At 42.3% G+C, this 20,153-nt stretch overlaps 2 protein-coding genes across 6 annotated transcripts in view; both read left to right on the top strand.

The window, feature by feature from the left end:
* Positions 1-7,945, top strand: part of LOC133502168 (suppressor of tumorigenicity 7 protein homolog) — a 31,046-nt gene extending 23,101 nt beyond the window's left edge. For 2 of the 5 annotated variants that reach the window (XM_061822653.1, XM_061822649.1), the window contains 9 exons: positions 88-242; positions 773-870; positions 974-1,103; positions 1,502-1,574; positions 3,819-3,921; positions 3,999-4,149; positions 4,899-4,991; positions 6,470-6,612; positions 7,741-7,945. In XM_061822653.1, coding sequence (XP_061678637.1) covers positions 88-242; positions 773-870; positions 974-1,103; positions 1,502-1,574; positions 3,819-3,921; positions 3,999-4,149; positions 4,899-4,991; positions 6,470-6,612; positions 7,741-7,836 — 1,042 coding nt within the window. In that variant the 3' untranslated portion in view covers positions 7,837-7,945. The remainder of the gene's footprint in view (positions 1-87; positions 243-772; positions 871-973; positions 1,104-1,501; positions 1,575-3,818; positions 3,922-3,998; positions 4,150-4,898; positions 4,992-6,469; positions 6,613-7,740) is intronic. The other 3 variants (XM_061822650.1, XM_061822652.1, XM_061822651.1) reach the window with 3 other exon arrangements.
* Positions 7,946-8,583: 638 nt separating this feature from the next.
* Positions 8,584-14,814, top strand: LOC133502170 (high choriolytic enzyme 1-like). Its single transcript, XM_061822654.1, has 8 exons — positions 8,584-8,693; positions 9,576-9,621; positions 9,739-9,891; positions 10,996-11,113; positions 12,689-12,867; positions 12,933-13,014; positions 13,240-13,366; positions 14,624-14,814. Exons 1-7 carry the CDS (start codon positions 8,631-8,633, stop codon positions 13,364-13,366), a joined length of 768 nt encoding a protein of 255 aa, XP_061678638.1. The 5' UTR covers positions 8,584-8,630; the 3' UTR covers positions 14,624-14,814.
* The last annotated feature ends 5,339 nt before the right edge of the window (positions 14,815-20,153 follow it).

Genomic DNA, 20,153 nt, shown 5'->3' with positions numbered 1-20,153 from the left:
CGGTAGAAGCACCTCAAGCATTTTGATACACCATTGCTTACGTTCAGCTGCTACAAACTATTTCACACTAAACTTGTTGCCGTGCAGTTGCGCGACAGCGTACATCCTGCTGGCCGAGGAGGAGGCCACAACCATCATGGAGGCCGAGCGCTTGTTCAAGCAGGCGCTGAAGGCCGGTGAGGGATGCTACCGCCGCACCCAGCAGCTACAGCACCACGGCACGCAGTACGAGGCTCAGCATAGTGAGTCGCCGCGCACCTTATCTTTTCTCGTTTGGAGGGGCCGGTCCTCATCTACAGATTTTGTTACTATGATGATGGGCGTGGAGCCACGAGACCAGACTCACCGAGGAATCTGCTAAATAGAAGAAAATGTCAATCAGTGGCATCCCCCCAAAAAAATCTCAATGCAGTTATGCTTACCTTTTGGTTTTTGACGTGGTAGATAGGGGCGTTGCACCTGTGGTGTATCTGCATGATATCATTGCTTGAAGGTGGCTCTGGATCTTTGGCCAACCTTCCTGCCAAGTCATGGGGGGATAATTTAGCTGAGGCTGGATTATTATTTTCCAAAATGCAGAAATTAAGATCTCGTTTACATACACATTTTTACACAAATAGGCACAGAACGAATGTTTTTTTTTTTTTTTTTTTTACATTTAATGAGTGGACAGGCCCTTCAAACAACTGTTTGAATAAAAAGTAACAGTCATTATTCTGTAATAAGACCCAATAACATGGATTTTTAATTTTTTTTTCTCCTTTTTACACAGGAAGAGACACTAATGTGTTAGTGTACATAAAAAGGAGGCTGGCCATGTGCTCCAGAAAGCTTGGTCGGACGAGAGAGGCGGTGAAAATGATGAGGGATGTAAGTCATAAACACCCATGCGGATACACACATACACACGAAAACACACGCAGTGTCTGCTTACTGTGTGTCACCCCCTGTCTGCTATTACATGTAACAACAGTTGTGTGTTTTCCAGTTAATGAAGGAGTTCCCTCTCCTCAGTATGTTCAACATCCACGAAAACTTGCTGGAGTCGCTGCTGGAGCTGCAAAACTACGCCGACGTCCAGGCCGTACTGGCCAAGTACGACGGTAGGACCACATGCACACACATGCACGCGCACGGGCCAGCATATTAGGTACACTGAGAAATAATAACGCGCTGACCAAATATGATGATGCACGTACAGAGATTTTTCATTACATTGCGTTGTGTGCAATCTGGGTTTAGCTAAATGCAAAGCTATTATTCTGTTGTGTGAGGTGAAACAATTAGATACATAATTAATTCTAAATGAAGGGTCTGCTTCTCCCTGTATGTCACTGGCATGAACAAATGTACTTTATTTGTTGTAAATAGACCATTTTTCGACCAATTAAGTGAAATCAGTTAATTTCCCATGGCACACCTGATGATCTTTAACAGAATGTTAATTTGTAATTGACTTGTTTCTACTTCAAATTTAACTTGTCTTCTGTGTGTGTGACAGATATTAGCTTACCTAAATCTGCAACAATATGCTATACAGCAGCGTTACTCAAAGCCAGAGCAGTGTCAGACAAGTGAGTAGCGCCTCTCTACACTACAAACAACTCACCACACTTCAATGCAGTACAGACATCACAGTAAACTATATCAACTACACTGCACTACATGAGGTTCAATACACGATTGTACTCTTTTAAAGAATGAAAGTTCAGGTGAATGTGAACTGAATGCAGTCTTTCTGTTTGAGTGTTTTTGCGAATGCACTTATTCTGGCGTCCATGAACAATTTTTTTTTTTGAAGAGCAGTTCATTTTCATTTAAGCGTGTTAGGGTTTATTAGAGGCCTCCAATTAAAAAAAGCCCGGCTAAAAACAGAGTTAACAAGCTGTCAAATATTAGACAATTTAAACGCTGTATTATTTGACAACCGGTTCAATGCGTCAGCCGCTCATGAAGGCTTTTTCACACCGTACTTGGCAATACGATTGATGCTCTCAAATTTCCCATTCATTGTGTGTGTGCATCGCACTTTGCCAGAGGTCGTGCCGTGTCGTGTCAGTAAGAAGTTTTATTCTGAGATTAGCGTCACGATGACATCAGAATAGTCCTCCGATGGGAGAGGGGTAGGTGGAGTGATTTCAATGTGCTTTTTTTTTTTTTAATAATTTGTTCTGGGGAAAATGGAGGAAGCTCTCATAATTGCAGACATTCTGTCCATGGGATACAGGAGAAAAGACACATGACGTATATAAAAAAGCACAGTGATGGATGGAGCTTTCTTTCGCAAAAACAATAGAGGCGGCACGGTGGATCAGCTTGTAAAGTTCAATCCCGGCCTCGTCTGTGTGGAGTTTGCATGTTCTCCCCGTGCCTGTGTGAGTTTCCTCCCAGATTCCAAAAACATGCAACATTAATTGGACACTCTAAATTGCCCCTAGGTGTGATTGTGAGTGTGTCTGTTTGTCTCTATGTGCCCTGCAATTGGCCGGCGACCAGTTCAGGATGTGCCCTGCCTCCTGCCCGTTGACAGCTGGGATATGCTCCAGCACTCCCCGTGACCCTTGTGAGGATAAGTGGCAAAGAGAATGGAATGGATGGGAAAAATAATGGGTATCTTGCCAAAGTTCATGCGGTGTAGTCTACTTCTCCTGCAGGAAAACATACCTGTTCAGTTCCTAGTAGGCAGCCACATCAAGACTTCCAGATTTGTTCATGCTGGACCGGGTCATCGTGTTCGTTGCTCTGTCATGCAGTCCTTCCCAAGTGCAGTGTGAAAATGCCTCGCGCCATAACACCCCAGCTCTTTAGGGTGCGTTCAGGGACGACTCATAAATGGGAGTGAATGTTTAACTAGTTTAATGTACCTTACCACCAATTCGAATAAATTATAATCATTCCAAAGGTGGTTAGGATAGAGGGAATATAGAGATATGTGCTTGTGCAATTTCTATTATGTTATTGATTATACAAACCAAGAAAAATAAAATAAAAACAAACACATTCTTAGACAACCTGACGATGGCCTCAACTGATGCCACCACAACAGAGGGGCTAAACTTTTTGTCAGTTTACACCCAGCCAGTTCTACATTATCATTCACTGTCAATCAGGTGACTCAACAGCCAGGCACCCAACAACCCCATCTCACAGTTAGGCACGGATACCACAGTATTTGTAAAATGTGAGGATGGCAACCCCTAGTGGACAAAAATAATACTGGCTCACATGCATATACTGTGTTTTGTTATTTTATGCATGAATCTTTGTTTAAAAAAATTGACATATATGCTGACTACTTTGTGACTTTGTCTGTTACAAGGTTTGTCAAGGACATTAACCTCTGGGATGAACAAGGTTTTACTGTATATGACATTACACTTAATAAAACTACACAGATGTGAATGACACAACACTGCAGGACATTACAGTATTAGCTGTGATAGGCTCCAGCACTCCTGCGCCCTTTGTGAGGATAAGCATCTTGGAAAATGGATGAATGAATACTATAAAATGGTACTACGGCACTTTACCTGCGCCCTTTGTGAGGATAAGCAGCTTGGAAAATGGATGAATGAATACTATAAAATGGTACTACGGCACTAAAGTGAATAACATTACATTACACTCAGTGACATGACACCGAACTAAATATAGTTTTGTCTGACTGGAGTTATGGCACAGTACATGGCAAACTTTAATGACCTTTGATCCACACGTGTGTGTGTGTGTGTGTGTGTGGTGTGTGTGTGTGTGTGTGTGTGTGTGTGTGTGTGTGTGTGTGTGTGTGTGTGTCTGTCTGTGTCTGTGTACACATTCAGATTCTCTCCAGAAGCAGCGTCCAGACGAGGTTTGAGCACCGCAGAAATGAATGCAGTAGAGGCAATTCACAGAGCGGTGGAGTTCAACCCTCATGTCCCCAAAGTCAGTCACACGTACACAAACTCAACTCAGTGGTCATGTGACTGACTGGCTGTGTTTTTTCTTTTTGACTCGTTCAGTACCTTCTGGAGATGAAGAGTCTGATCCTTCCTCCGGAGCACATCCTAAAACGAGGGGACAGCGAGGCCATCGCGTACGCCTTCTTCCACCTGCAGCACTGGAAGCGCGTAGAGGGAGCGCTCAATCTGCTGCACTGCACCTGGGAGGGCAGTAAGTCTCACACATAAACACCACACTTAAACACCATCTAAATATATGTAGTGCATATAAAATATTCACAATGCTTCACTTTTTCAACTTTTTGCTTTTTTTATGTTACATCCTTATTCCGTGAAATTCCGGGGAGTAAGCGGAATGGGCAAAACTGGCCAAAGAAAGGGGGTGTCAAGCTTGTGGCATAATTTTCAAAAATACCTCCTTAGTTTTATATTAAATAAATTTAAAAAAATAATGATTTCCCCAGCGGCACAGTAGCTCAGATGGTAAAGCGTTGGCCTCACTGTTCTGAGGTCCTGGGTTCAATCCCTGTGTGGAGTTTCCATGTTCTCCCCGTGCCTGTGTGGGTTTCCTCCAGGCACTCCGTTTTCCTCCCACATTCCAAAAAACATGCAACATTAATTGGAAACTCTAAATTGCCCCTAGGTGTGATTGTGAGTGTGGCTGTTGGTCTCGATGTGCCCTGCGATTGGCTGGCGACCAGTTCAGGGTGTACCCCGCCTCATGTCCGTTGACAACTAGGATAAGCTCCAGCACTCCCCGTGACCCTTGTGAGGATAAGTGGCAAAGAGAATGGAATGGAATAATTTCCCCCAAGTAATTTTAGGTTCTCGTTATGGGGTGTTGTGCGTGGAATTTTAGGGGACTACAAATTTTTATGCAATTTTGGATTAAGACTGTAACATAAGTGTGAGTGTGTCGGGGGGTCACTCATCACTCATGAGGTGTTTCCTTGTGCTTAGCCTTCAGAATGATCCCGTATCCTTTGGAGAAGGGTCATCTCTTCTATCCCTATCCCATCTGCACAGAGACAGCAGACAGAGAGCTGCTACCCAGTAAGACTTTCACACACGAACCACTTACACATGCGCACACAAACGCATCCAGTATCTCATACATAGCAGCACATACTCAGTAAGATGAAGTCTTCCGAGGTTTGCCATCCTCTCGCATGCATCAATGACATCGTTTTTAATTTTTTTTTTTAATGTATAAAGTTTAATTTTCTGTTACCGTCGCACTTTCTCTCTTTGCCATGACTGTTATTGATCTCTTGAAAGAACTCGAAACAAAAAGCTTTAGTTTTATTTCAGGGGAGGGGCTGGAATGGATTGATCGTATGATGGAACAAATTCAACTTGTACCTCTAGACATCACTCTATATGGTCAGGGGTCGGGAACCTATGGCTCGCGAGCCATATCTGGCTCTTTTGATGTTGCGTATGGCTCGCAGAGCTCACATCACTACATACTGTGGAATGTCATTTCGGTCACATAGTTAACACAAATGAGTAGAGACAGTTTGTCCTAGCGTAGTTCACCGTACCAGTTGATGTGCGCAGCGCAGAAGGGTCCAACGCAGAGCAGGGAGCAACAACTAACTGTGCAAACGATCGCTCAAAGACAAAAAAGATGGGGAGTTCTACAGTTTTCGGCAAGACTGGACAGCCATTCACAGATGGAGGAGGATGCTCAAGCATTTGTGCCTGATTTTTTGACAACTTTTCACATAAAGACAAGATCATAAAACATATAAAAGACATGCTATTGTTGGCAAGAACTGTTCAGCATCGTACCATCATGATGGCAAATCAAATTGAATTATGTTCACAATTAACTGATTGAAGTCTCGACGCCTGCATGAAGCTTAATCTAACGATTTATGAAAGATTATAAAGCCATCATGAAAACCATGCAGCACCAGAAGTCACATTATTGGGACGAAGCGCTTTTGTCATCATTGGTTAGCAACATCGTAACAATGTTATTCAAAAGAATTCTGAGCCTTATTGTACTTTAAAAGTGTTGGTTCTACATAAATGCTCAAATACACCAGTATTTAGTTTTTAAAATATAGCGTGGCTCTTTTTTTAAATTATATTTTGGCATTTATGGCTCTCTCAGCCTAAAAGGTTCCCGACCCCTGCTCTAGCCGGACACTTAGTGCACCAGCAGCGAGCCGTTAGCAGCCGATCAGCTGTGAACTGCCAAATGCGATCCGGACTTTCCTCTGTATCATCACGAGACTTTTAGTACCCTGCTTTTTCTGCCAGGACTCTCACCTACTCGTCTGACCTCTACTGTAATCTTCCATTGGTGCTGCTGTTGGTTGTGAAGTTCCTTAAAAGAAATGCGGTGTTTAGGCGGCCATCTTAGGGGGTTACGAATATAACACGAAAATAGACTGAAATGTCAAAGTTAGTTAGTTGTTAAGTTCTACAAAGACATTTGAGAGTACCTTCGGGTTCACTGTCAACTCCCCTTCATTCCGTATGACCACGTAGCTAACATTTGTGCTTGTGTGTGTGTAAAGCAGTGTTCCACGAGGTGTCGGTGTACCCCAAGAAGGAGCTCCCCTTCTTCATCCTATTCACGGCCGGGCTCTGCTCCTTCACCGCCATGCTGGCTCTGCTCACGCATCAGTTCCCGGAACTCATGGGTGTCTTCGCCAAAGCGGTGAGCAGCTCTCTCCACCGTGATTACCACAGTGAAGTTTGACTCAAATGCATCGATCAAATGACAACAGAGTCACATGTCCGCACACAAAGTGGGCCAATCAGAGTGAGCCATTGGAGCCATGCGTGACTCGTGTTTATGTTACAGACTCCGACAGCTTTAACATGCAGCGTAGTTTTGACACTGCCCAACTTTAAATACCATAATTCCCGGCCTACAGAAGCGCACCTGGTCATAAGCCTCACCCAGTACATTTGTAAAGGAAATACCATTTGGTACATACATGGGCCGCAGCCGTGTAAAAGCCAAAAGTGCCCACATTGAAACTGACATTGAAACACGAGATATTTACAAAGAAAGACTGTACACAGAGAGTTTAACGCTAGCGCCGCCGCACTAACGCTAGTACCACCGTGCTAATACTAGCGCTGCTCTAACAGGGCCAGTTTAAAAAAAAAAAAAAAAAAAAAAAAAAAGCATACTTGTAAAAATCACTGAGACATGCCAGTAATACGCTACGCAGGGCTAACAGGGCCGGACCGGTAAAAGTCACTTCCTCGGCACATATATTCCACCGGTCTCACCCTTACCTTTTCCGCTCGAGTGCCCCCTTGCGGCCGTTAGAAAAAATACACAAATTAGCCGCATCACCGCATAAACCACAGGGGTGAAAGCGTGTGAAAAGAGTCACGGCTTATAGGCCGGAAATTACCGTACTTCAGCCCAAATTTGGCAACATTTGCCCTATTATATGGTCCAGAGAAACTGTAAAACATGCATCATTTCTGGAATCGAAACAAGATTTTTTAAATGCATTATTAATAAAAAAAAATAACAATTAAAAATAAAATTACTAAATACAATTGCTCTTTTTCTGTCTAATTACGGTGCCTGTACTCAAATCGGTTGTTGTCAAAAAACGGCAAAATGCTCACAAAAAACGAGTAATCAAATGTAACATTTGCAACATGGGAAGGCCTGTTTTTGTCCAATTCCCTTTGAATTCCGAACTGTACTCTGTCCTCTGCCCATCTCATAAGACCTCCTGTGTGCATTTCCAGTTCCACAAACCAGAGTTTGGGTTGCGTTTAATGACGTTTTTTTTGTTTTTGTTTTGTGCATTTCCAGTTCCTGAGCACGCTCTTCGCGCCGCTCAACTTCATCATGGAGAAGGTGGAGAGCATCCTGCCGTCCAGCCTCTGGCACCAGCTCACGCGCATCTGACAAACTTGACTGATTTTGTTTTGGGTTTTTTTTGTTTTATTTTGTTTTTTGATTATTTAAAATGTTTCTTTGTTGTATAAAACAAGATGCCATCATTAAAAAAAGAAGAAAAAAATATAGTGTTCCCTCGCTATATCGCATTTGATCGTTTCCGCCCTCGCAATATCCCATTTCTCTAAGGTACCCCCCAGTACCCATTCACTGTAATGCTCTTCAACATGGGACCGGAGAGCACCAGTTGCCAATGCAATATTCAAAAGGTTATTCAATACCAAGAGAACAGGAAAAGAAAATGAGCGCACTTACCCAGGAGCTGCTGTTGACCGCGGTCATCGCCTGGACGCTCACGCAGATTGCCAACATCACACGTAAGCTCCACTGGGCCCGACCCAGCGAGTCCAGGTACTAGTTACTCTTTGTTTCAGTTCAGCACACTAGTTAAACCACTCTTATTTTTTATCACGACAAGTGCCACTTTTGACCTACCAGTACGTAAGTAACTATTGTGCTGCATGACTAACAAAGCTGTCATGCAGTACTAGCTTCCTGAACCCTACTAGTAGCACCAAAATGGTCGTTGTACTAGTTTGTTACCTTGTCACGCAACCTCAGCATGTGGGAATTTCACAGGTTGCCTACCACCACCAGTCCACGCCGATAGAAGAAAGCAACAGGCCACGTTCCCACCGTTGCTCCTGGGAACGCGTCGTCTGTTCTCAAGGTTGTCGGGGCAATCTTTTAAAGAGCGGCGCCGCTGGCAGAACACCTTCGTTGTCGTCCGCTTGATCTTCGTCATGAAGCCGGTCGCCATATTCGCGCTGTTTGTCTTTGCTCGGTGCAGTGCAGCCACGCAGCAGGTTAGATCGCTTTATTCGTGTCCCAAAATATTGATGTTCGTTTTGCTGCATCACAGTTCTGAAGACTGGAGACATGCCTGGTAGATTGATTGAAGACTCAAAATTGCCCGTAGGTCGGAATGTGGGTGCGAATGACCGCTTCTTTATATGTGCCCTGCGATTGGCCGGCGACCAGTTCAGGGTGTACCCCGCCTCTCGCCCGAAGACAGCTGGGATAGGCTCCAGCCACGGCCCTCGTGAGGATAAGCGGAACGGAAAATGGATGGATGAGAAATACTTAAATCAATCAGAAATTTTCGTGTAATTATTGGGTGGTATTTTTAAATGCCAATGTTATTGATTTAAAAATATACATTAAGATATTTATTTTTAGGTTGTTATTCAAAATAAATGTAAAGTCAGTCCAAAAAAATCAATTCTATATTGAATACTGATAATAATAAATTGTCTTGTTTATTTTTGCGTCAGCAGAGCTCCACTGGAATGCACCAGGACATTATATGACGTTAAATTCAGTAAATTTAATTGATTTTACTTGTCAAAGGGCCCATTAAATTGAATTTAATCTCTTTGTATTTATTGACAAATATCTGCACCTGTAACTTAAAAGTACCAGGGTGTAAAAATGTATTTCCTTTTAAAAGGCCTATGAATTAATTTAATTCATATATGGAATATTGTTTTATAGTTTTTTTGTAAAACAAAATACTACTAATAATTATAATTTTACATGAAGTTCTATATAGTATAATAAAATGTTCTTCGTTCAAAATAATAATTGAGGGAAAAAAAAATTCCCCTAAGATGTCAAATTTGATATGTATGGCAAAGAGTTGATTGATTGATTGAGTGATTGATTGATTGATTGATTGATTGCTGCAGGAGCTGTCTGTGTCGGAGCTTCTGTGGCGGGCCAACAAAGATGTGGGTAAGTCCCTTCCGAACTCGCACTAACCACGCTCAGACCGAATACAGGACGGCGGTCCGAATAGGACCCGCTTGCGCTCACATGCAATCCACCGATTGTTTGCGACTCTGTCGCCAGTTCACACGGCGGAGGAGCCTCTGGTGATGGACGACATTGCTGTGGACAAAGACGGCGAGCGGAACGCCGACCAGTGCACGTCGCGAGGGTGCATGTGGCCCAAGTCCACGGACGGCAAAGTCTACGTGCCCTACACCATCTCCACCAGTTACTGTCAGTGACCTCGCCCTTTGTCAGCGCTGCTTTTTGTTACCACTTTACTCTCACTGCCAATGTAGCTATTTGCACTTGTAATACTTTGAATACCACTCAATTGTAATTGAAATGCTGTCAGTACTTTTTATTCCGCTCAGTACTCTTGCTGCTTTTTGTGATCACATTACTCTTAGTACTTAACGCAGCTTTTTCTCATCACTTTCTTGGTCGTACTCACTTATGGGGGTTTTTGTCACATTACTGTCAGTACAGTACTCAATGCATTTTTTCTCATCACTTCACTGTCAGTACTCACTAACGCTGCTTTTTGTAATCACTTTTATAGGTTTAAAACTCCTTACCACTTTTATGTCATCATATTACTGTCAGTACTTATTGCTTTTTGTTATCACTTTACTGTCAGTGCTCGCTAACACTGCTTTTTTTAATCACTTTTATAGGTTTAAAACTACTTACCACTTTTATGTAATCACATTACTATCAGTACTTATTGCTTTTTGTAATCACTTTACTGTCAGTGCTTGCTAATGCTGCTTTTTGTCATCACATTCTTTTATGGGCTTAAAGCTACTTACCACTTTTATGTAATCATATTACTATTAGTACTTATTGCTTTTAGTTGTCACTATAATTTCAGTACACTCTGTCACTGCTTGTTGTCACTTTACTGCCAGTACTGCTCTTTGTTTTGTACACCCTGCCACACTTTTTGTAATCACATTGCTGTTAGTACTTAACACTACTTTTTTTTGATCACCTGCTTTTTGTTGACACTTGAGTCTGTACTCCCTAACCCTGCTTTTTGTTAGCTCTTAAGTGCCAGTACTGCTTTGTATTTGCATAATTTTGAATACCACTCTTTTGTAATCACACTACTTTTATTACGCTCCTTTTTTGTAATCACATGAATGTTAGTGATTGCTCGCTAACCGCTTTTTGTAATCGCTACTCCACTAGTTTTCAATCACATTCCTTAAAATATTCCTTAGTTAAAAAAAAGAGCTTCTCTCATCAGATTTGACACATTTACTACATTCCAGAATTCATGTTCATATGCTGTGAAGTATTATGTCCTCATATTCTTTTTCTTTATGAATGAAGCTTCTCGTGAGCGCTCAATCATCGAGCGCGGCCTGAACTCCTTCCAGTCTGTCTCCTGCATTCGCTTCGTGCCTCGCAACCGCCAGAGAGACTATGTCAGCATCCAGTCCAACAATGGGTATGCAGCAACCCACCTAACCTAACACAGAGATTGTATTGTGGTTGCATTTTTGGCATAAAAATAATTCAGTTGACGAAAAAAATTAGCTCTTTTTGGCACAAAAATCTAACGGTTGGTGACAAGAGGTCATATTTTTCCCAAACATTTTCAACCGTTGAGCCAAAAAGTTGCATTATGGCACAACAAATGTAATGGTTGACTACAAAAAGTCGTATTTCGGCAAAAACACACACACACAAATCGCTTTAGAGCTTGTGTACGTGACGTCACCATTTTCACGGCGCCATATTGCCGGTCAAAAAGAGCTGCTCGACAGTGCGGGGGACCTTGAACCCGAGCAGAATATTCACAATGCCGGAGACTTGTTGTGCTGTTGGTTGTTACAACAGACGAGACAGATATTCAAAGAGATCATGATATGGAATACCAGCTGAAAAGACCAGAAAAGATCGATGGATTTCGGCAATTAAACGTGACGGATGGTGCCCAACCAAATACACACGACTGTGTAGCGATCACTTCCCTTTAGGTGGGAATTATTCTTCTCAATCTCAAATAACCAAGAAGTATTTATAATGCTAAGTTGACTCATATGAGAACAATGCGTATTTAAAAAATAAAAAATACAACAGCGAGTCGTCTCCAACGTACATAGATGCGTGTTGTGGGCAAACGTTAAACTTTGGTAAACCTCTCCCTGACATTATTTTTTTATTTTTTAAATATGCATTGTTCTCAAATGAGTCCAATGCGTATTAAAAAAAAAAAGAAAATAAACTGTCGGCCACACAGAGGTATACCTAGGTTAATGTGTGGCCGCAAAACGCTTCCGTGTACGGGGGCTGAAGCCCATTATTTTCTTTTTTTAAATACACATTGGACTCATTTGAGAACAATGCATATTAAAAAAAAAAAAGTCTGTCACGGAGAGGTCTACCGAAGTTTAACATGTGGGTGGAACATGCTTCATGTACGCAGGAGCCAACTCGTTGTCTTTTTTTTTTCAATCATATTTAATGAATGCAAGTGTGTGTTGAACCAGGCGTCATTTATTTAAATATTGGTATTTGTATTGAAAAAATCTGAGTGGCTCCATCACTATGTGGGATTTATTCTTGATTGAGAACAGATCCAGTAACGAAGTATTTGTATGCGTCCAGACTTTTCTACGCTTTCAAACTCTTCCGTGTAAATCTCGACGACTTCCTCACCAGATCCGCGTGTAGATCCAGTCGTCCAAGACAAGCGGAAGCAGGTTAATAGTCCAATTTCTTATTGGCGAAAACATTGACTTCGGTATTAAATATGGGTCCTCTATGGCAAGTGTCTCTCATTTTTCCACGTACTTTCGTTTATTATCATTTTCTAAATGTTTAACGGTATCGGACAAAACTCTGGGCGCCGTGCTATAAGTTGTATTTTGGCGTTGTTTCCAACCGACTTAGCATTGAACAATGCTTTGTTTGACCGGCACTTCCGGCCAGTCACGTGACTTTGGTGACGTAGGTTACACGTTGGGAAACACTGACCTACCTGAGCAGCAATCCCTGTGACTAACGCCGTTCGCTCAAGGTGTTACTCGTACGTGGGTCGCCGCGGCAACGGACAGCCCTTGTCTCTGGACCGCAAGGGCTGCTTGTACCACAGCACCGTGCAGCACGAGCTCCTCCACGCGCTCGGCTTCAACCATGAGCAGTGTCGCTCCGACCGAGACCGACACATCCGGATCCTCTGGGAGAACATCCAGTCTGGTCTGCGAGCACACACACAGACCCTGACGATATGTCGTGAGTGCTGATGTGATGCTCTTCTTCAGGTTGGGAGTACGCCTTCGACAAGATGAACACGCTCAACATGAACACGGCGTATGACTACAATTCTGTCATGCAGTACCACAGGTTTGTACATCAATTTTCCCACTGAAATGTCATCATTATGGCCTTAAAAAAAATGGTTGTGGCACTGAAATGCGACATTGGACCAGTCAACACTAAAATCCTGCAGTTGGCTACTATTTTATTTTAAACGCAAAGGTTGTCCGCAAAAAAATCCAACAGTCCTCAATTTTTTGGGCCACCATAGTTGAATATTTTGTCATTGTAGTGTTTTAAACGGTTGCGCAGGTACGCATTCTCCGGCAACAACAAGCCCACCATGGTGCCCATCCCCAACGCCAACGTCAGCTTCGGCAACGCCAGCCAGATGAGCAGGAACGACATCACCCGACTCAACTCGCTCTACAAGTGTTAGGTAACGTCGGCGGCATAATCGTTCCGCTTCCTGCTCTATCGTGGTAGTCACACTTTTCATCTTTTCTTGTTACCAGTGACCTTTGACACAGTGCAAAAAAAAAAAAATACACACAAAATCTTGTGAAGTGAATTCTTAGCGGAAAATTACTGGATTTATTTTGATACTGTTTTTCAGAAAGACAAAAAGACTTGTTTGAAGATACAATATCTTATTTTAAGAATCTTATCAACTCGATTCCATACTACTAGTTCCAGTAGTTGAATCCTGCCCCCCCATTTTGTCGCTAAAATATATGGAAAAATCAATCACTGGAAATAGTATGAATTGACTAGTTAAGATTCTTAAGAACAAAACTCTTGAGGAAAAAAAAAAAAAAAAAGTTAAAGGTCAAGTATCATCCGTATAAACATTCTAAAATAGATATTGAAATGAAAAATACATATAACATTATTCACTTCAATGTCCATACGCGGAAGTGTCACTCGACATCCAAGTGGTCGCCATATTGGCTGCATCCCCCGCCCGTGACGTCACCCCGGACATTCGCCAATGAAAACACGAGATGGACCCGACTATGGGAGACGAACACGCCCCTGCTGACACGGAAGCTCTTTTCCAAGAAGAGAACATCTCACAATCGAGTGAAGTGTCCGGGGCAATATTACCCTATTGTTTCAAGCCATATTTAGATGATATGGGGATCACTTCTAACTATTTTTCACGACGAACCGGGTCTCTTGGAAACTTATGAAGGGGAACACGAAGGAACGACGAGCTACCTTCCCGCAGGTAAAAACTAATAGAAACAAACGAGTCCACTTGAGGGCGGTCCCGCCATGTACGTCACTTCCTGCTTCTTGTTGAAAACAAATCCCTCGAGAGGATTTCCATGGCAGAAGTGACAAAAAGCCATATATGTCAAAATCATGTTTGTGTGGTAAAAAAATGGATGGGTCCATTTTTCATTAATAACATACTAAAAAAAAATCATCCATTTCATGTCACTTGACCTTTAAGTTTCAGTACAGTCATTGTCGTTAGAAATAAGAAAATTGAGATTTTGCATTTTTGCTATAAAAGAGTCAGATTTTGCCACTAAAAGGCAATGGTTGGCCATAAAAAGCTGATAGTTTGAATTTAAAAAAAAAAAAAGTATAGTATAATGGGCAGTTTATTCTCTCAATTCTCAAGTTTTGCTATGTAATGAATTATGATTTTTTTTTTTAATCTTTTTCGTGTCTTCACCTCCCCTAGCTTTTGCGATGACCTAACACCACAAAAAAAAAGCCAAAGACGTGAAGTTGATTCTGATGCTGTTGACTGAGCTGAATTCTGGTGACGTCACGTCGACTTGTCATATTTTTATCTTCCAGCAGGTGGCGAAAGCAACCCCGCTGAGATTTGTCTCATTTCCGATTTCCATTAAAAGCTGCACATTCATTGTATCCCGTGGAGTTTGTCTTCATTTTTCTCCAAACCGGTTTTTGCGAATTTTCAGCAAAACCGTATTTACAATAGTATAATTATGCATTTTTATCGTGGCAATAATCGTATTTTGGCATTAAAATGCAAAGTTGAAAAAAATAGTTTGGCTTGAGAGGAAAAATACATTACTTGACCACAAAAAGTACTCTTTTGGAACAGAAAATGACTCTAGCTAACTACATAATAATAATAATAATAATTAATACTGAAGTGAGGAAAAAATAAAAACCAATGTAAAGCCACACATTTATCACATTACAGTAGCTGTGGTTGATATTCCACTAGGAGGCGCCACTTGTCCACTCTGCATGTTATTTCAAAACGTAAATAGAACAATAAATAATATTTATATGTAATTATCACTATTTTCCATGACTTCTCATTTCAAACTATAACATTAATAATGATGAATTGCAGGGGACAACTGTGTATCAGTAATAATATTGTGGTGATTATGCATTTGTTCATTAAATATCTATTGAGAGTATCAAAAATAAGTATACATTGCGTTTACCGTAAAAGTGTCATCTGGTTTAAGAATAGTTTTAGGAGGGGAAAAAAACTTCTAGAGTGGTATGCAAATTTTTGGAAAGTACAACGAGTGAAATCTCCTAAAAATAGAAAATAACAAATAAAAATGCATAATAAAATATGTCAGGCAAAGACCAAAACAATTCTAATTGTTCTACCTGAAACAAAGTGGCAAAAATGGTTTGGAAAAACTAGTACAGTGGTACCTAGATGTGTGGCAGCACTCATCTAAAAAACAAAACAAAACAAAAGACTGGATGGCTCATTGGCCACCAAAACTGAAGTCGCCATCCGCCATTTCGAGACTCCCGAAACAACCATGCCGACTTGTGCGTTAATTGCCGGATTCGTGGCTGTGAGAAAACATTCCACAGGTAAGTTAGAAAAATTTACTTTCACACTGTTAAAGTTTGTTTGTAACGTTTTTGGTTTTTTTTTATTGTTGTTGTTTTCTAATTTACTGATGAGCTTATTTCACAGTTTTGTTTACGGTTGTTGTTGTTCACTGTTCCCTCTCCGCTTCACCTTTATAGGCCGACATGTTGTTTTGTTTTGTTTTTTGCGAAAAAGACGTAAATATTTTGCCAAAATTCATTAGTAGATAAGCAAGAAAACACATTTTCTGTGACATTTTTCATGAATTTCATAATACAGAATTCTGCAAATTGAATTTGATTTTCAAATGGGTGGAAACGAGCTTAAATTTTTTGTCTGAAATAGGACGTCACAGAGACAACAAATGAACAATGCGTTTAGCATGTATTTACAAAAATATTTCAAACTGACTTACAATTTCATGTTTATATGACAACTTTTTTGCTATGTTATGATGATAGTGCTTCACAGTGTATTTTGGGAAAAGTTAACATCGCGGAAATTGGACCCTGGGTAATATGTGAGGTTGTTTGGTCGTCACGGTGTCTTTCCTTTGCACTTAGCCTTTTTTTTGGCTTACCAAGTCGAATTAAAAATCCTTCATTTTACCATAACTGAAAAAAATGTCACGCTCACACGACCAATTTTAATTTTACATGCAAAACTTTGAGGAAAAACCCCGCCATAATCCAACCTGTAGACCAGGCCTCAGCAACCTTTTGTAAGGCTGAGGGCTATTTCGTGAGCAAATTTGTTGTTCCGGCAAATTTCAGACTTCGTTCATTACACGTACATAAAATAGTTTTGTTTTAATTTGTTGTTGCAAATTAAAATTTTTATTCACGTAAGCGAGTCAGATTCAGAATTTAAAGCACAAATAATAGTAACAGTTTGTGGTATTTTTACAACATACCTCGTGGGCCCCTTATATGGTCCTCTCGGCCTACAGTTTGCCCGCGGGCACCGGCACCGCGCTGGTGACCCCTGCTGTAAACTACGTCCTCCACTCGTTTTGGGAGTACCAAGATGGCGGCCAACTGGCTTCAACCCATCAACAAATCACTCGATGTGCATGCGCTATCCAGTCTTTTGTGTGTGTGTGTGTGTGTGTGTGTGTGTGTGTGTGTGTGTGTGTGTGTGTGTGTGTGTGTGGTGTGTGTGTGGTGTGTGTGTGGTGTGTGTGTGTGTGTGTGTGTGTGGTGTGGTGTGTGTGTGTGTGTGTGTGTGTGTGTGTGTGTGTGTGTTGTGTGTGTGTGTGTGTGTGTGTGTAAATTGGTGTTTGTCAGCCTTCAGAATACCAGATGTTTATAATGGGCACTACATTAATGCTGTTTTTTGGTGGGGGGGGGGGTTGGCCTTTATAGCATTTCATATTGTGTCTTCAGTGAGCCACGTATTGCACTTTTTTGTATGTGGTTTGGTGCGATATATATTGTCTAATTGTCTTTAATGTTCAGTTTTGCAGTGGAACACTTGAAGCAAGCACAAAGGGCCTCTTTTGTTTGTTTTTTTTTTTTTTTGAAGAATCGCCTGCTATCTGCCTGGGTGGTCACGGTTGACATCGCTCATTCTCGGCACACTTCTCATACGTCAAGGTACCACCATATAGAATCGAATGATTATCGAGCTTAAAACTGTGTAAAAATATCCAAACATCTACATAAATCTAGCGCTATCCAAACATTGTTGCAATGACTCTCGTCAGCAGCTGTTTATTTGGCTCGACTCTGCTTCGTACGCCGTCACCTGAAGTCCGAAGACCCGCTCACCGGCATTCCGTCTGTCAGCGAGAAAGGAAGTTATTCGCCCGGAGGATCGCGTAAACAATCCAAACCTTTGTCAGCTTTTAACGCTGTCGTGCTTTGTGCTTAGCGACGCGCGTAAACAGAAACGTGACGCGGGTTTGATTGAGTGCATTCCTCCCGTGGGTGACACGAGAGGGGAAAAAGATACGCAATCCAGGGTTGAGGAACGAGGGCCTTGACGGAAAGTCCGGACATATTCACAAAATAGCCATTTCACGCCGGAATTGGAAATTTTTTCACGAAAGCTTTCGTGTAGGGCACAGGTGTCAAACTCAAGGCCCGGGGGCCAGATCTGGCCCGCCACATGATTTTTATGTGGCCCGCAAAGCCAAATCAAGACTGTCAATGTCCGTGATTCTTGTAAAAATCTGTGTGAAAATTTCAAATTGTCACATATCATAAATAGGCGGCACGGCGCATCAGCTGGTAAAGTGTTGGCCTCACAGTTCTGAGGTCCCGGGTTCAATCCCAGACCTGCCTGTGTGGAGTTTGCATGTTCTCCTCATGCCTGTGTGGGTTTTCTCCGGGCACTCCGGTTTCCTTCCACATCCACATCCCAAAAACATGCAACATTAATTGGACACTCTAAATTGCCTGTAGGTGTTATTGTGAGTGCGGCTCCCCCCGCCTCCTGCCCCTTGACAGCTGGGATAGGCTCCAGCACTCCCCGCGACCCTCGTGAGGATAAGCGGCGAAGGAAATGGATGGATGGATGGATGGATGGACATATCATAAATGATAAAGTTGAGCTATTACAAGCATTTTTGTGTGACCAAACGTGAATAGTTGAAAAACACATTCCCCTTGATTTCTGATTCCAAAAACTAGTTCATGAATTGATAATGTAAATATGCTGAGATGATTGAATATTTTTGGTCCACAGTCATAACGGAACAACAACGTGGCCCGTGAGAAAAATGAGTTTGACACCCCTGGTGTAGGATGATGACTTATGATGGACGAGCCGACCAAATTTTCTGTTGCTAATGAAACTAAGCTTCAATGGCCGAATTTTTATTTTATTTTATTATTTTTTTTTTTTGAGAAATCCCAAACACCTGCTGCCTGCGCTCCACAGTCACAGGAAGTTACTGAGACAGAGGCCCACTATGAGGGAGGAAGCGAGCGCGGATCGCAGAGTGAGTCGACAGCGAACGAACAGAGGACCACTTCAGACCTCAGTGACCGTCAAGCTGTGAGATGTGGCCCACATCCCGCTCGCCATTTTCATTTCTTTTCCGTCAATGGTCTCATTGTCAAAATGTCACTTTTCCATTCAAGGTTGATAATTCAAATCGGCGCACTGAATCGGGAAGCACAAGTTCGAGGCTTTCGTAAGCAGGGAAGTGAGCAGACATGATCAACTTCCATCCATCCATTGCTTTTCTTTGCCGCTTATCCTCACGAGAACCGCGGGGAGTGCCGGAGCCCATCCCAGCTGTCAACGAGCAGGAGGCGGGGTACACCCTGAACTGGTCGCCGGACAATCGCAGGGCACATCGAGACAAACAGCCGCACTCACAATCACACCTTGGGGCAATTTAGAGTGTCCGATTAGTGTTGCGTGTTTTTGCTGGAGAAAATTCACGCAGGCATGGGGGAGAACATGCAAACTCCACACAGGCGGGTCTGGTTTCAAACCCAGGTCCTCAGAACTGTGAGGCCAATGCTTTACCAGCTGACCCACCGTGGCGCCCACGATGAACCTAATTTGTGTCAAATGTGGGCTGAGTTTGTGGACTTGGATGAAACAAAAAATGAAGAGAGAACGCGAACAAAACTGCTCTTTACAGTTACTTGTGAGCATAAAATAAATAATAATGAAATAAAATAATAACATTGGCAGCTGTGGGCTGTAACGTAAACATGAGTCGTGCGTGGTTGTCACGGCTCGCTTTGATTGGCCAGCCCAGCCCAATAGAGAACTTTATGTGCGGACATGTGACTTTGTGTGCTTTGATTGGTGAACTCGAGTCCAACATCGTCGATTGATGCTGATGTCAAAACGGCCTAAAAATAGATTGCGAGCATGGAGGTTATAAAAGAACTATTAAATACGGGGAGTCCTCAGGTTGAGGTGGTCTCGACCTAAGACTTTTCGACTTGGCAACGGGTGTCCCCCGTCCGCCATTTTGTCTGGCTAACGCTTGTCCGTGTTTTTTCCGCGCCGGGAGTATCTTTGCATTTTTCGCCCTCCTTTTTTCGACATTATTGCCCCGAAGAAGAAAGCTGCGTCTTTTAGCGACGCTTCTGCGGCCAAAAGAAAATCCATCACCATGGAAACGAAGCTCAAGATCATAAAAAGTCGGTCGACCGTGGTGACAATTATTAACGACAAAAGCCGTTTTTTAGCGCACGTGAAGGGTTCCGTTCCGATGTCGGGCGCAACGATCGCAAAACGAGGTTCTTTGATACTTGTCGAGATGGAGACGAATGAGGACCAGGTTCCACTTCTTCTTCTCCATCCACCTCTCAGCAGTATTGCTAAGTACACCGTCTTCTTTATTTCAATGTATTTGTACTTCATACAAAGTATTTTGATGTGAATTCTGATTTTAAGTCGCTCCTGTAGGAACGGATCTCAGTCG

Source organism: Syngnathoides biaculeatus, chromosome 6 (assembly GCF_019802595.1).
Source record: "Syngnathoides biaculeatus isolate LvHL_M chromosome 6, ASM1980259v1, whole genome shotgun sequence".
Taxonomy (NCBI): Eukaryota; Metazoa; Chordata; class Actinopteri; order Syngnathiformes; family Syngnathidae; genus Syngnathoides; species Syngnathoides biaculeatus.
Note: the sequence above shows the minus strand (reverse complement) of the source record. Positions and strands in the feature narration are given on the sequence as shown.

Excerpts from the sequence above, each read along its gene's own strand:
- LOC133502170 (XM_061822654.1), top strand. The coding sequence starts at position 8,631 with ATGAAGCCGGTCGCCATATTCGCGCTGTTTGTCTTTGCTCGGTGCAGT. Across the intron at positions 9,622-9,738 it reads GCGGGCCAACAAAGATGTGG|TTCACACGGCGGAGGAGCCT; the intron begins GTAAGTCCCTTC and ends CTCTGTCGCCAG. Across the intron at positions 9,892-10,995 it reads CACCATCTCCACCAGTTACT|CTTCTCGTGAGCGCTCAATC; the intron begins GTCAGTGACCTC and ends TTATGAATGAAG.